A 15,660-nucleotide genomic window follows, 5' to 3' on the forward strand; every position below is an offset into this window, starting at 1 on the left:
GTATAGATATAGATATCCATAAACGAGCAAACTACAACAGTTTACTTATTAATTCAGTTTAATTTTTTTTTGTCTATGGTTATATCTCGTTTTCTGGCAACTTTATTCTGCTATTTTTCCCGAGTCCCTGGGGTCAAGACCTTTGATTTAAGACTCCTCCCACTTTTCTGCGACTTACCAGACGTCCACAATTTTGGACTAGTTACAACCACAAATACTAGAAAAGACCCGGTATTAGTATTCGTGGTTACAGCTATATATTTTCTGAGTCTCAATGTCTATATATTTATATTTCTTTTTATATGAGTAGACATAATTTTTATACAAATAGGGAAAACTGTAAAATTGTTAACGTTTTAGATTTTACCCTGTAATTCAATAACTATAAAAGTAACTACAAAAAATAGTATGCACACGATTACAAAACATTTGGAAACTTTTACGTGTCTTGGATTTTACAGTAAGCATTTATTTAAATTTTTCGAAGACTCTGAATTATTAAATTGTAGTTTAGAATGATAAAAAAATCCGCTTATCTTATCTTTATCTTATCTAACAGGGGCAGGTTGAGACCTTAAAGTACTTAATCCAAAATAAAATTATTGCGCACCCCAGACAATTGTTTTCTTGTTGACTTTACAAGTTAAGGCGTCCAATGAATGCCTGTAGCTTCCCAATAAGTTCATCCTCGGGAAGATATCTTCCTCTAGCCAAATTACCAAGAGTTATCATTCTAGCATCAGAGAGCTCGTTGAAATCAATGAGCAGGTGATCGGCTGTCACTTCTGACCTATCACAGTGTCTACAGATCGGTTCACCATCAAATAAGCCCATCCGTTGTAAAGGTTTCCTGAATCGCCCGTGACCAGTTGTCACTTCTACAATTAGTTTGATTCTTCGTCTGTCTAGTCTCAAGAGGTCAGAGGCAACCTTTTTGGAAGGCCTAAACAGAGTAAGTTTGCTGACCCTAAGAAGCAGCTTCATTTCCTTTTATGCCTGAGTGTCCAGGCACCCAGCAGAGCATAAGACAATTTCTCCTACCCAACTCAGACACAGAAGTAAGGCAGTCCCACATGAGCCTAGAGTTGAATTCGTAAGAGTTTAGTGCTTTTAAGGTTGCTTGACTATCAGTATAGATATTTATTGTTTTGTCTCTGATCTCTTTATTAAGATGTTCTCAAGCACAAACCAAGATGGCCGGGACATCCGCTTGAAAAACAGTTGGGTACACCCCCATGGGAAGACAAATGCCAGTGCCTTCATTTATCCAATGCACTCCTGCTCCAGTACCCCCATTTTTGATCTTAGAACCACCAGTGTAGCATTCTAAATCACCTGTGGGGATGGGCCCTTTTCCCCCAGACCAATCCTTCCTATCTGGTATTAGTACTTTGAAAGGCTTTCCAAAGGAGTATTTTTGGACATGTCATCTGAAGGCAGGCCCAACTCATCATTGTGTACCACCTGAACAATTTTGGAGTGCCCTTTATTGTTTCCTGTGGGTATCCATAAGTTTTCGCATCTAAGGTGTAGGGCTGTTTTTCTTGCTACCACCTTGATGAAAATGTTGATGAGTAGCATATCAAGCAGACAATCTAGAGCTGCTCCAGGACAGCTACTTACTGCCCCAGTTATCATTATAAGAGCAAGCCTCTGAACTCCTGATAAAGCTTTGACAGCTGCAGTAGATCCCATCTTCGGCCACCACACAAACTTCTCTAGTACCTACATAAATAATTTTCTACTGCTGCAAATAGGGATATATTGACAAATTTGCATTTTTCAGAACCTCCTGAAACCAAAGGTATACAACTCATTGTGTTTTAATCAATAAATCCAGTATCATACATCACATCTTAAAACAGTTTTAGTATAATCCTGCAAAGTGCAAAGAACGGGGAAAGTGAAGGCTACCGTCGTATTCCGACTGACTTCGGGCTTCTCCACCACGCCACGATTCGACGGACCGAGCGAGTGAGGGCTTCGGGCATCTCCGTCACCACTCGGGGGACCCGAACAAGCCAGCGGCGTCTTTCATACGCCTTGGCTGAGACCGCATAGGGTTTGTAATTACGCGACCCGCGTGTCCATTTGAGTTCAAATTTGCGGCATTGTATTTAAATAGCAAAGCTCTTTAATTTGATGCTCACATGGGCGTACCCAGAGAGGGGGGGGGGGGCAGTTGCCACCCCCTAGAAGCAAGGATAAGGTATAAAAATTGAGATTCTAGAAAAATGTTATTTGTATGAGAAAAGATGAGTAAGATAGTTTACAGATTTTTATGACATTTTTTGGCACATTTCATCAACTTTTCATTAGTTTCTGATTTATTCTTCAATAAAATAAAAATTGCAACAGTAGTAAAAAACAGACCAATTTCTTGCAATATTAATAAACTAACTTTGCGTACTGTAATACATAATGAATTAATATAAACCTATTTTTTGTGACATTATTTTGTTTTTATTTGCCTTCAAAAATAATTTAACAAATAAAATTGTTCTTATGGGTTACGGCATACGTTATCAGGCACTCTTCAAAATAGTTTACCATATATTTCGGGTGTTATAAATGGATGTGAAAAGTTAGCATGGACACAAAAAATACAGTTAAATGTGTATTGTAAAGCCAAGCAACCTGACCTGACCCCATTGACGGACATAAATCCATTTTATAAACTAAGACTTTATAAACGCTGGATTATAGAGCTAGGTTTGTTATATTAATGTCTCCCAATAGCATAAAAAACGCTAATTTCAGTATTGTTTTTAGAATTTCCCCTGGGGTGAACTCCCAAACCCCACTCCAGACTGGGGGGTATAGCCCCAGCGACCCCTGTTTCAAGAACACTCTTGCCCACAACTAGTTTTGATCCTGGGTACGCCCTTGGATGTTCATATAAACCTATGCTTCCATTTAAGATGCTCTCTGTATACATAAACTAAATTACCATAAAACTACTCAACAATATTTGAACAGCATTAAAATTTACACACCATACACGATCATAATTTAAATCTGTAGTTAAACCAAGTGAAGTGTTTTTAAAATCACATTGGATATAAAGGGGGGGGGGGGGGGGTAGGAACAGGTAAAACTAAATCATGTCCAGTCCAACCTTTATTCAAATGCATTATTTAACTGGGATTTTGTGGTTTTAAACCTAGTTATCCTCAAAAAGTTGTTTTGGACTTTGGCCTTGCTTGTACAAGACAACTCTAACTGATAATGATCAGTTTTATCAGCACTGAAATATTTTCTAGGACTTTCTTACATTATATGTTATTACATTTTCTGTTTAATATACAATATATGTTGCAGACTAACTTCGGCTCAAAAGTTTGGGTGTTTTGCAATTATTATTTTTATAAATAGCTTTTATTTAGCGAAATCAGGTAACTTATTTAGAGGTAAATTATTTCAACTTGTTGGTATTGTACTGATTGAGTTGTATGTTTTTTAGTTAAAAATAGAACTGTTACTGCTTATTTAGTGCCCAGTCCTTACTGGGTTAAAAAGACTGTCTCATTTATACTTAATTCATAATTCATAACAAGCAAAAAAGCAAACACATTTAAAATAATTATAATTTTTCTAGCTTCTAGAACTTCTGGCTTATAATCTTGTGCCAGTATGCAGTGGCATATTATAATTTGTTTATACATCCCTATATATAATACGTGAAGGCGATTTCTACGAAACACTACCTACTCCTCCGTTAATAATGGACGGATTTTCACAAACGACATGTCAAAATAAAGTATTTTTTGTCTAGACGCCCCCTTTCACCAATTCATGTAATAAAAATCCTCAGGCTTTGCCCCACAGGACATCAAAGTTGGAGTTTCTCCCATAAGATTAACATGGGTGAATCTAAATATTTAATTGGAAACTTTGTCCCCAATAATTTGAGAGAACGGCTGGACGTAGAAACTTGATAGAGGTGTCCAAAGAAAGGTCTTGGTCTGTAGATGAGTTATCAAAAGAAAAACTAAGCAAAATCCCTTAGGATTCTGCCCCAGAAGCCTTTAAAGATCCCTCCTCAGAGTTGTTTACATTTTGGCCATATGAATAACTTAATACTTTTTAATGAAACAGCTGTTAATTTTTAAATTGTATTTCAAACAACACATATTTATTGGAAGTTACTGAATTCTACCAAATAAGTATTTGCAATGTTATTTTCTGATTTTCAAATTGATTTTCTTCTTTATCATGTCATGTTTTGCAATATAATGTTCCATTACGAAATCAGTGGAAAACCCTTTTACGGTATCACAGCAATTCATAAATTATTTCTTATTGAACTAGCTTATATCAATTGTACGGGTTGGTGTCTGCCTTTTTCACCACTTTTGCCTACATTTTATCATACACATATCAAATATTTATGTAGAAATATCCGCTCTTATCGTGTCTAATAAAATCCAATTATAGAAACCTTGCCTAAAATGGTACCCATCTTGACAAATTATTTGCACCTGCCTATATTACGGACTTTGGCGCACTGGGTTGGTAACATTATTGAAAATAACACGACATTTTGGCTGTAAAATATGGTACAAAGAGAAAATACTATTTAAACAGCTACTGTCATGACAGAAAGGTCATATTCCTTTTAAACTAGATCACATAATCCTTTATAAGATACGTTTGATTAACAATATGTAAACGTCAATATATACGTAACAGCCAATTTACAGTATTTTTGCTTTTTGGAAATGTGTCATTGCTATGTCATTTGCATTATTTGTTGCCAATGAAGCCGCCAAGACCATATGAACTAGGAGGCCCCTAACAGTTCAAGAATAAAAGCCAACTTCAAGTATTCCACTACACCTAACATTCCGTAGAGAGATTATATTGACAACTTTATGTTATTGATAAGGCTGAGACAAATAACTGACATCCCCATGTGAAGGAATTCCAGCTTTAACAGTAACCCCACAATCAATTTCTCAAAACCATGAGAGGGTTCATTCATTGGCACAGAAGTACGATATGAACTGACGCGACGTGACGAAGGAAAAATCAAACTTACACTTTAACGGATATACCTCCCTTTGAAGTTACAATATGTCTTCTCTAAGGATATTTTCTTTCCAAATTAAATCATATTACACTGATGAAATCACAAAAGTGTTTAACTACAAAAGATCCACCAATACGATTTTAATAGTATTTAAAGGTTCTTCCAAAGGAAGAGATACCATATAACATACTAATAATAACTCCAATGACGTACAGTATAGGAAATATTTTAATCATTGAATGATCAACCAAACTTTTGGCAACTAACGCAATTAATATAATTATTGTTTTTACACTTATTACTCTTCAAACAATGCTAAAGGCTCAAAATATGTATATTTCACCCAACTTATCGCAGTTAGATGAGTTAACGTAAGCCTTGAAAGTAACCGTCGATTTCGACGGGTTTCACCTAGTTTAATATATTGTTGGAAAGTATGGAATAAATTTATGAGGCACTGAGAGAGAAGGCAAACAATTAGGTTGTAAACCTAAATGAGAAGTTAATTGAATTGAAAGCATTTTTCTCAGCCTCCTAGGTTCAATGCCAGCACCAGAGGTTATTCTGATTTCTCAAACCCATACTCACTCAGTGAAAGGAGAAAGAAGTAAAGGCTAGAGTGTAATCGCCATGGTTGTAGGACATAAACCATTTAGTTTGTCAGGCATAATGGCAATGAAGGTGGGGGATTTTATTGAATATTAATATTTTCATGTTGGCAGCTTTTTAAAAATGCTCAGATAGGCTATTGAGAGGTATCCTTCAATCTTATTTTGTCTATGAGCCGGCATTTAAGAATCATTCGGGTTACGGTATGGCATTGAGCCCTTGCCGATAAACAAGGCTTGTTGTACCACTACAGAAAATGTTAATGCAATAGCCTAATTTTCACAACCTATACATTTGAAAAAAATTAAATTAACTTAACAAATTTATTAAATTAGGTACGGTATTACGAGGCAATAAACTGGTAACAGATTGTTTGCAGTGATGGGCAGTCGAAGAACACCTTACACAGTGACTCGCTCTATTTCTCCTACCACTTGCTGTTGCCTTCATCTCAGATTTCTGCAGACTGTGCCAGGGACGCTCAAGCTGGCTCAACTGGTAAGTGCCGTTTATAAAATTCTAGGATAGAAAATTACAATTTTTCAGTACTGTTGTTGATGATATAGGTATAAAAAACAGAACTAGAAAACATAAAGCACATCTTCAAACTGTAATTACATATATATTTTTTTGAGGCCCTAAAGAGCCATTCTCAAAGAACCAGCCATAAAAACCTTGTGTATGTATTATTCCTGCCATAAAAACCTATTCGGACAATTTAAGTTGCTGAATGGAAAATTTAATATCAGAAGTTTAAAAAAGAATAAAGATAAGTTTCATCATAGACTAACCAACACAAATAGACTTCTCATCCCATTGTAAATTTTGAAGCACGTTTTTCGTGTCTAGTTCATGTACGTGGCACATGGGCGCTAGTGTCGACGAAACTTTGTTTCTATTATTTTAGGGTTAATTTCTTGATTTGTGCTTTACTGTTTGGTTATATAACTCAGAGACAGGTTATTGCTTACGATTAGATCGTATTATTTGGTTAAACGAGGTTTTAAATGGCTGTAATAACGGGAAATAAATTGTAAACAAATCACGACCTCTACAGAAAACCGTACAGAACTAACAATAAAATTGTCTTCAGCTGTTCCATAAGGATGAGAAATCTACTAGGGGAGTATGTTTTATCTATGGTTTCATATAACTGCCTACAATACAATACACCATAACAATACCCCCGCCGCAGCAAACCTGCCGACTAAGCGAATTTCCAGTTGCCTGAATTGATTTTCAATTAAATGTAGGCCTATTTAATTAACATTAGATTTATGAGTAAATAGGCTTGCTGCTGCAGGGAGGGTTAAAAGGGTGTTTTTAGTAAAATATTAATAAATTAGTATAAAATAAAAAAATTAAAAAAGTTTTATCAAAAAAGCAAATGATAAAGTTTTGTTAGTGTAAGCAGTGCGAGACATGTTTTCTACTGTAAACATAGCTAAAATAAGTCACTCTAATATCATTCTAAAAATAACACAAGACTTAATACCCCTGCCGCAGCAAACCTGCAGACTAAGCAAATTTCAACTTGTCTGATTACATTTTTACTTTCTCCCCCTATATCATAGTAAATGGAGAAAGTATTGTTTTTGTCAAAATTTTCGAGTTTGAGTTTTGAGTGGATATATTCGTTTTGGGTCCCCCTGGACCCAAAAAAGTGGTTTTCGAAGTGATGTCTGTGTGTGTGTGTGTGTCTGTGTCTGGATGTGTACAGAGCTAGAGACTGCACCTGTGGTCCAATTTTGATGAAATTTGGTACATATGTAGGTTCTAATCCATGGTATCTCCAGGCGTTTTTTTTCATTTTTTTAAAATTATGATTTTTAATGGGGATTTTCCCATAAAAACCGGAAAAATCAGATTTTCTCAAAAAATGGCCCGAACGATTTTGATAAAAATTTAGTATGTTGTAGCCCTTTAAATTCTGAACGAAATGGTACAAATCCCATTTCTGTAAAAATTACGGTTCAAAAGTTATGGTAAATTATTTTATTTTCCCATAAAATAACAAAAAATAGGATTTTAGACAAAAATCCGATTTTGATTTAACATAGTATTATATGGTCCTTAAAATTTTGATATTTTTTTTAATTTTTTAGAATTTTTTTTTAGTGGGGATTTTCCCATAAAACCCCATAAAATAACGGAAAAATAGGATTTTCCCAAAAATGGCCCGAACGATTTTGATAAAAATTTAGTATGTTATAGTCCTTTATATTCTGAACAAAATGGTACAAATCCCATTTCTGTAAAAATTACGGTTCAAAAGTTATTGTAAATTATGTTATTTTCCCATAAAAACCCCATAAAATAACGGACAAATCAGATTTTTCCAAAATTGGCTCGAACAATTTTGATAAAAATTTAGTATGTTACAGTCCTTTAAATTCTGAACAAAATTGTTCAAATCCCATTTCCGTATATTTACTTTCACCGCTTACACATGATGAAGGTTGTTGACAAACTTATGGGAGAAAGTATGTGTAAAGCCCCGTTTCCATCAAACATTTTCTGCTCAAAACTTTGTTGTCAGCTAAACTCACAACAAAGTTGGAGTAAAATGTTGAATGGAAACACTAGCATAATGTTTTGAGCAGTGTTGGCCAACAAAAAGTGTTGGCAGCCGTTGCAGCTGACAACATTGTTGTGAGCTGTGCTCAAAAGGTAATGGAAACGGTGTCCAGCTGCCAACATTGCTGTGAGCAGAACTCGCGCATGCGCACTTGCTCTGTGAGTAGTTCCAACACATCCACCGCAGCACCATAGCACCTCTAGCCTAGCAGACGGGTTAAACACCAACAACACCACGTGTTTTTGTTTATGGTGTAAACATTCTTGTGTCGTGGTCGTGTCGGTGTATCTTGTTGTGCTGGGCTTTTGGACGGTATAGTGAGGCCATGGCGATGTCAAGTCAAGATTGGGGAAAAGACGAAGTGTTAAAGTTGATATCTTTGTATGAAAGTGAGACAGTGTTGTGGGATCAGCAAGCACAAAAACTCTAATAAAAGGAGTGATGCCATCCAAGTATCTTAATGTAGCTGCTAACATTTCGCCAGCTGATATGGGACTGCGCTCACCATGTTTAGCGATTAGAGGAGCCACCAAGTTTAGTAATTCTTCAAAGTCAGTTGCCGTAATTCGTACAAAATTTTGGGATCCTGCTCGAAGTCTTAAATCCCTCATAAGGGAGTTGTAGGCACCTTCAACGGCCCTTTTAGCCAAAAAACTCCTAACCTACCATCGCGGTCGCTTTCTGCGTTTTAAACTAATTAATTGGTGATATGCACCAGCCATTACGACGAAAGCAGCAGCAGCAGTCTCTTCGCTCTCCATGATGAAGGTGCACTGGTGTTGGTGTAGGTAGGTGTGTGGGTGTGGATGGTAGTGAAATGTGCTCGCAGTAGGAGGAGGGGTTGGCGGGAAATGTTGGCGCAAAATGTTGGCGCGTACTGCTGGAATGGAAACAGCGCGCCAACATTGTTGGGAGCTGTGCTCAAATCAACTTGAACTTAGCTCCCAACATTGTTGGTACAAAATGTTTGATGGAAACGGGGCTTCAGAATGCTGATACCGTTTATTTACTACAATATTTCCATAAATAAGACATATTTATTCCCAATTTAAATAACATTAGATTTAATGAGTGTTTAGGTTTGCTGCTACGGGGAAGGTAAAAAGTGTTTTTTGACCATACGTCAATGGTATAGGATGAAATAAATAAATTTGCCAAATTTTATCAATATATGTCCATAAACAAGTAAACTACAACAGTTTTCATATTCTCCATAAGAATATCATGGGAATTTTAAATTACACTATTTTTGAATTTTCTCCGTGACTGTTAGGCAAACAACAGCGCTTCAATATACTACATTATTTCTTTTTTTAAGCTCTACAAAACGGTTTAAAAAGAAATTCAATTTTTTTTTGTTTTTAGGGTCAAAAATGGGAAAACCCCATTTTTATCCCATAAAACCCCCCATAAACCCCTGTTCCCATGGTCCGATTATAATGGTTCGCAAACTCGTTAGAATAAACGTAGGTTTACACGTTTGTACCAAATTTCATCAAAATCGGATGATTTTTGCTCGAGTTATCACGCTAACGGACACATATATAAATATACAGGGTGATTGATTTAAGTGTGCCAGCCGTTTTATTCGAAAACCATAAGAGATATCAAAAAAAGTTAAAAGGTAAGTGCCTTGGACTTTTTATTTAAAAAATTGTAGTAAAGCCAAAAAAATTATTTTAGCCGCCATTTTTCCAATTTGGCCGCCAACTTTGATTTTTCGTATGGAATACCCTGTATTTTATGATGTATTCTGGTAGAAAATGTAATTTTAAGACGATTTTATTCTTGTGATTTTTTCATAAACCTAACCCTTTCAAAGATAATCTTTACTTATTTAATACGCAAGCAGGTTTTTTTGTGACAATTACTCCTCCGAAACTACTGAACCGATTGACATGTTTCTGGTGTCATTGGAAAGAGCAAAACGTGAAGTTGTGCAGGAAACTTTCTTTTTAGGGAAATAATCAGAGAGTGAGGCCCTGAGGCCCTTTAAAGTTTCTTTCTCAATAAGATTAACATGGGAACACATTGTTATGTAACTCCAGCTGTTGTCAGAAATTAAAAGTGAGAAGAACATGTTAATTGTAAACAGTCAATAAGTTTGCTAATTTAACAGTTTGCTACATTTACTGAATTGGTTGAAATGAAATATTTACTATTTGAATTCGGGTTGGCGTAAATATTACAATGGAAAAAAGCCAGAGAGCCTGGATAAATTGATATAATCTGTTATGTACATCTTGAGTATTACCATAATCTTTCAAGTCGAATCATGAGAAATTATGACTGTTATTCGTTTTAAAATAACACCTGTCATACTTAGCAATTGCTCGAATTCGAGCAACAGGGACACTAGTAATGGTTTAAGTTGTGAAATTTTGAATGGTTTTCGAATAAAACAGCTGGCATGCTTGCTTAAGCCTTTGTGGAAACTCTTTCTCATGCAGAAATTTCAAAACTTTGACCATTATTATCTTTGAAACGGTTAGGTTTATTAAAAAAATTACAAGAATAAAATCGTCTTAAAATTACATTTTCTACCAGTATATATCATAAAATACAGGGTGTTCCATAAGAAAAATCAAAGTTGGCGGCCATATTGGAAAAAATGGCGGCTAAAATAATTTTTTCGACTTTACTACAATTTTTTAAATAAAAAGTCCAAGGCACTTACCATATAACTTTTTTTGATATCTCTTATGGTTTTCGAATAAAACGGCTGGCACACTTATATCAATCACCCTGTATATATATATATATATGAATTTGAACGGATGGTGTTTTTGGCCTCTAGGGACCTCAAAACGAAAACTTAAATCGGTCCTGGGTCCAGGTCTTACCATGAGTACTACAGTAATAGCTTATTCCCTATAAGGGAAATTCGCTAAAAATTGTGACTTGATACTTAACTAAGTTTAGTAATACTGTACTGTTGTTTTAGACTTATAAATTTTAACATTTTGTAAAGTTGAACTATATACTAACTGATATCTCCATGTTTCCTATGCCGAAGAGTTATTTTTAATAAGTTAGGCCTTAATTTTTTTTATACTGATGTTTTTATTAATGTTGTTTAATAAAAGATTTTAAATATTTTTGTCTATTATTATTATTTTTGTATTCAACCAGTCTGTCATAAATTAGTACATATTTAAACATGTTAAAAATTCAGGTTAAAATGTGGAATGTGCATTTCCCGTTATGTATGAGAAGGGGAATCCCGTCTCGATCTCTTCTCAAAATTTTATGAGAAATAAAAAATCCCGTCTCATCTCATCTCAAACTAAAAATCCAATCTCGTCCATCCCTAATATTTATGTTAATGTAAATGTGCAATTTGCGCATGAGCCCCCCCCTTAAACATTTTATCTGTTTGCACTAAATGATGATATTTTGTGGCAGATGATTGGCAGTGTTTGTGAGGCCTTGTTGGTGAGTTACGGTCGTGATGATGTCAATAAACCCATGATTGGTCCAGCAATCTTGACCTTCCTCAACACAGTATCGAGTTGCATCTGGACAACTACGTTGCTCATGACCTGTTATATCATCTCACACAACTCCTATGGCCTCATTAGATCATCTTTGCTGGTTAGATTACTTTTTACGATTTGAAAATATGTTATGTTTGATATAGGTATTCTAATAAATGTAATTAAAAATACCCCCGCCGCAGCAAACCTGCCGACTAAGCAAATTTCCATTTATCTGTGTTTTTAAGTCAAATATTAATAGCTTAGTATAAAATAAATAAATTTGCTAAGTTTGATAAAATTATATTCATAAACAAGCAAACTACAAAATTTTACAATATTCTCCATAAGAATAAGATAGAAATTTTAAATTTACAATTTTTTGAATTTTCTCCATTACTAATAACCATATTGTACAAAAATACTTTGATATGCTAAATTATTTTCCTACAGTTACCTAACAATGTACATGTTCTCTCACTGATTTGAGAAAGCAAAGTGGCCAATTCGCTCATCAGTGAGACAATGTTCACATTGTCTCACTCTAATTACTTTGTCTCACTCCAGATTTGCAACGTGAAGGCACGAAATAGTGAGCGCGTAACATGCAGGCAACGTCATATGCGCGCGAAATACGTTGGCAGCACTGGCTGTAAATCAGCTGGTCAGCTGTTGTACTATTGTATTTGTCACTTCACATTAAATGTTATATTAAAAGTTCACTTCTGTGTAAAAATAGGTTATGTTTCTTCACTAATTTATTTGTTTTATGGTAACTGTAGGAAAAGTATAATGTGCAACTCGAGTGCAAAGTACAATTGCCTCACTCGAGAAACCATTCCTCACTCGCCTACGGCTCGTGAGTAAGGATTTCTCTCGAGTGAGTCAATTGCTCACTTTTCTCACTAGTTGCACAAATAACTATTGTTTTTTAAGCTCTTTAAAAAGGTCTAGAGAGAAATTGGGAAATTTTGTGTTTTGAGGGTTAAAAATGAGAAAACCCATTTTTACCCTCAAATCAGCTTAATTTTTCCAACTTGTTCAGTTGAGCTAAAAATAACTACTAAAGACCCTCTTACTTTCAGGAACTGATGTTCAGCTTACTTGCTACACTGTCTCTGTGTAGTAGCTCAATCTATATGTGTGCTTCTGTGTCACTCATCCTCTATCCTCTTTATGAAACTACTAAAGTAGTAACCATGGGCTTGGCTGTCACTCACTACCCTGCCATCATGGCATCTTATGTAAGTATTTAAACACAAAAACTCAACTATTTCACAGTTAACTTAAAACACATTCTAATGTCACTTTTAACCAACTGGTTATTAAGTGAATTAATTATGCTTATTTGTATGGTATCTAAATCATGCCTTTGGCTAATTTTATAAACAAAATTTCATATTATTTTGGAAAAGGTTTCTAGTAGACAAAAATACAGTTGGAAGGTGGTACCAAAAATACCTTATTTGTGGTGCAACTCACTAAAAATCCACCTATCATCCCTATTGTCAACGTTCATCTTTTCAGTTGGCTTCTCCCACCAAGCTCTACCACAAACGGTTGAATTTCTTATAAGTGGCACACCCTTTGAGCTAGGTATACACAAACAAAACAATTAGGTGGCGTAGTCTCTGGATCACTATGATTATTACAGTTGTAAGTTATATTATCTTTTGTATCCCCAAGTGATGAAAACATGGAACACAGACGAAAAAATTTAAAAGATAGCATGGCCACAATCTAAGAACAAACACAAAAGTTCAATCATAATACTGGATCACGAGTCCTGCGTTGTGATGTATTGTAGTTGATCCCATCTATATCAGCTGTTCTTTTTACTTTCTTCCCCTATTACAATATATTAGCTTACCCCGTCGTCGGCTTTTTTGCTCACAAAATTTTTAGTTAATGGTATGTGACCCCTTAAGTTAAACCTCAGAGTAATAATACACATAAGTTTTAAGTATTTACTCTGAGGTTAAACTAAGACAGAACTTCTTCATTTACAAAACTGCTCTCTCTGTCACCACCTACATAATATTTTTTGCTAGAAAACAATTCCCGCTGTATCTCCTTTCACATGGGTTTACTTGCTTAAACCTAATTTTCCAATAGTACTGTCAGATCTCCCAAAACTGTATTGGAAAGTTTTATGTATCTTAAAGTAACATAAAAACCTTGCACGATATTTTATTGTAGTTCTAATATAACCGTCAAAGGCCCCAAACAGCTGTAGGTCTACAGTGTCTATGATGTTTTTACCAAGCAGAATGTACTCACATATAAGTGGCTTTTCTCACCTCTCCAGTAAAAGTAATTATTAACACTCAATATCAATCATACATTACTCAAAAAAATAAAAAGCTAATACTTTTAACATAATATGCCAAAAAGGTGAACTGGGATTGTAAAGGAACATAGGTACTCATCTGAAATTGCATGAGGTGCCGTTTTTATTATAGAAGGGAAAGGAAGTGATTAAACTTATCAAGCTTTTCTGATCTTTTCTATTGAGCACCAATTATAAAGTAGTGATAGAAGAAGGCTGATGTTATCCCTCAAAATATTAGATGAAACTTGATTGCATATAATCGTTCCTTTGACATTGATATTCTGAATAATACACTGTTATTTAGTTACTGAGGGTTGATCTTAAAACCATCAACAAATAGTGTACATATCATGATTTTTAAATCCATTTAACAATTACAAAATGTTTTACGCAATAAAACACCAATTTTCAAGCTATAAAATAATGTAAATATTTCCATTTTGATCAAACAACCAGCTGTTCTCTTAGTTAATAGTATAAAATAAAAATATATTCATCTTTTCAAATGTAAACAAACCTTTTCTCCCATAAGTATAACACGGGAACTTAAGAGGCCACTGGGTTCCTGATGGAATTTCTTGAAAACGCTTCTTATTGCACACCTAGAGCCTAATTAGAATTTCCATGCAAATTCCTGGAAGTATAGATGATTTTATAAGTAGTATAGATGGAGAAAGTATTGTTTTTGTCAAAATTTTTGAGTTTCAGTTTTGAGTGGATATATCCAATTTGGGCCCCCTGAGCCCAAAAAAGGGGTTTTGCAAAGTGATTTCTATGTGTGTAGGTGTGTGTGTATGTAGGTGTATGTGTGTGTATCTGTTAGTTATGTACAGATCTACAGACCACAACTGTAGTCTCAATTTTGATTAAATTTGGTATGTAGGTACTAACTAATCTATGGTATCTCCAGATGTTTTTTTTTCATTTTTTTGAAATGTTGATTTTTAATGATGATTTTTTTTAGAAATTACAGAAAAATTGGATTTGCTCAAATATGGTCTGAACGGTTTTGATAAAAATTTAGGATGTTATAGTCTTTTAAATTCTGAACATAATTGTACAAATCCTATTCCCGTAAAAATTACGGCTCAAAAGTTATTGTAACTTATGCTATTTTCCCATTACAAAAACCATAAAATAACAAGAAATCGGATTTTAGAAAAAAAGCAGATCGTGATTCAAATTACAGTAGACTCCCTCTTATTCGGACTCCTCGGGACAGTGGGAACGGTTTTTCTGGTTTAATCGACATCCCCAAAAACTCGTTAAAACGGACCGTTTAAATGCATACTGTATACAGTATTTGATTTAAATTTAGGAGAGCATTGTATTTAGACACGTTATCACTGGTCTCAAATCTTTCCCACGAGAACAGTCGTTTCAGTACCGCCCACTTTAGGCCGATCTAATCGCATCGGTTTAACCAGATTACTAATCTGGTTAAACCGATGCGCTGATAAAATTTTTTTTTAAAGAGATGTCATTTCCGCCGAGTATTAGTCGGGTTAAAAGATGTCCGGATAAGAGGGAGTCTACTGTAGTATGTTATGGTCCTTTAAATTCTAAATAAAATGGTAAAAATCCTACTCCTTTAAAAATTACGGTTCAAAACTGTTGTAGGTAAAAATTATAA

At 34.8% G+C, this 15,660-nt stretch overlaps 1 protein-coding gene across 3 annotated transcripts in view; it reads left to right on the top strand.

Moving 5' to 3' along the window:
* The window catches only part of LOC128982531 (protein singles bar-like), a 94,845-nt gene that overhangs the window by 78,954 nt on the left and 231 nt on the right, over positions 1-15,660 (top strand). For 2 of the 3 annotated variants that reach the window (XM_054401492.1, XM_054401489.1), the window contains exons 2-4: positions 6,021-6,139; positions 11,625-11,813; positions 12,781-12,939. In XM_054401492.1, coding sequence (XP_054257467.1) covers positions 6,023-6,139; positions 11,625-11,813; positions 12,781-12,939 — 465 coding nt within the window. In that variant the 5' untranslated portion in view covers positions 6,021-6,022. Of the gene's footprint in view, positions 1-6,009; positions 6,140-11,624; positions 11,814-12,780; positions 12,940-15,660 lie in introns of all 3 variants that reach the window. The other variant, XM_054401498.1, reaches the window with a different exon arrangement.

The sequence above is a fragment of the Macrosteles quadrilineatus genome, unplaced genomic scaffold, assembly GCF_028750875.1.
Source record: "Macrosteles quadrilineatus isolate MER2022 unplaced genomic scaffold, UCM_ALF_1.0 Scaffold_1__1_contigs__length_201487025, whole genome shotgun sequence".
NCBI classification, from domain to species: Eukaryota; Metazoa; Arthropoda; class Insecta; order Hemiptera; family Cicadellidae; genus Macrosteles; species Macrosteles quadrilineatus.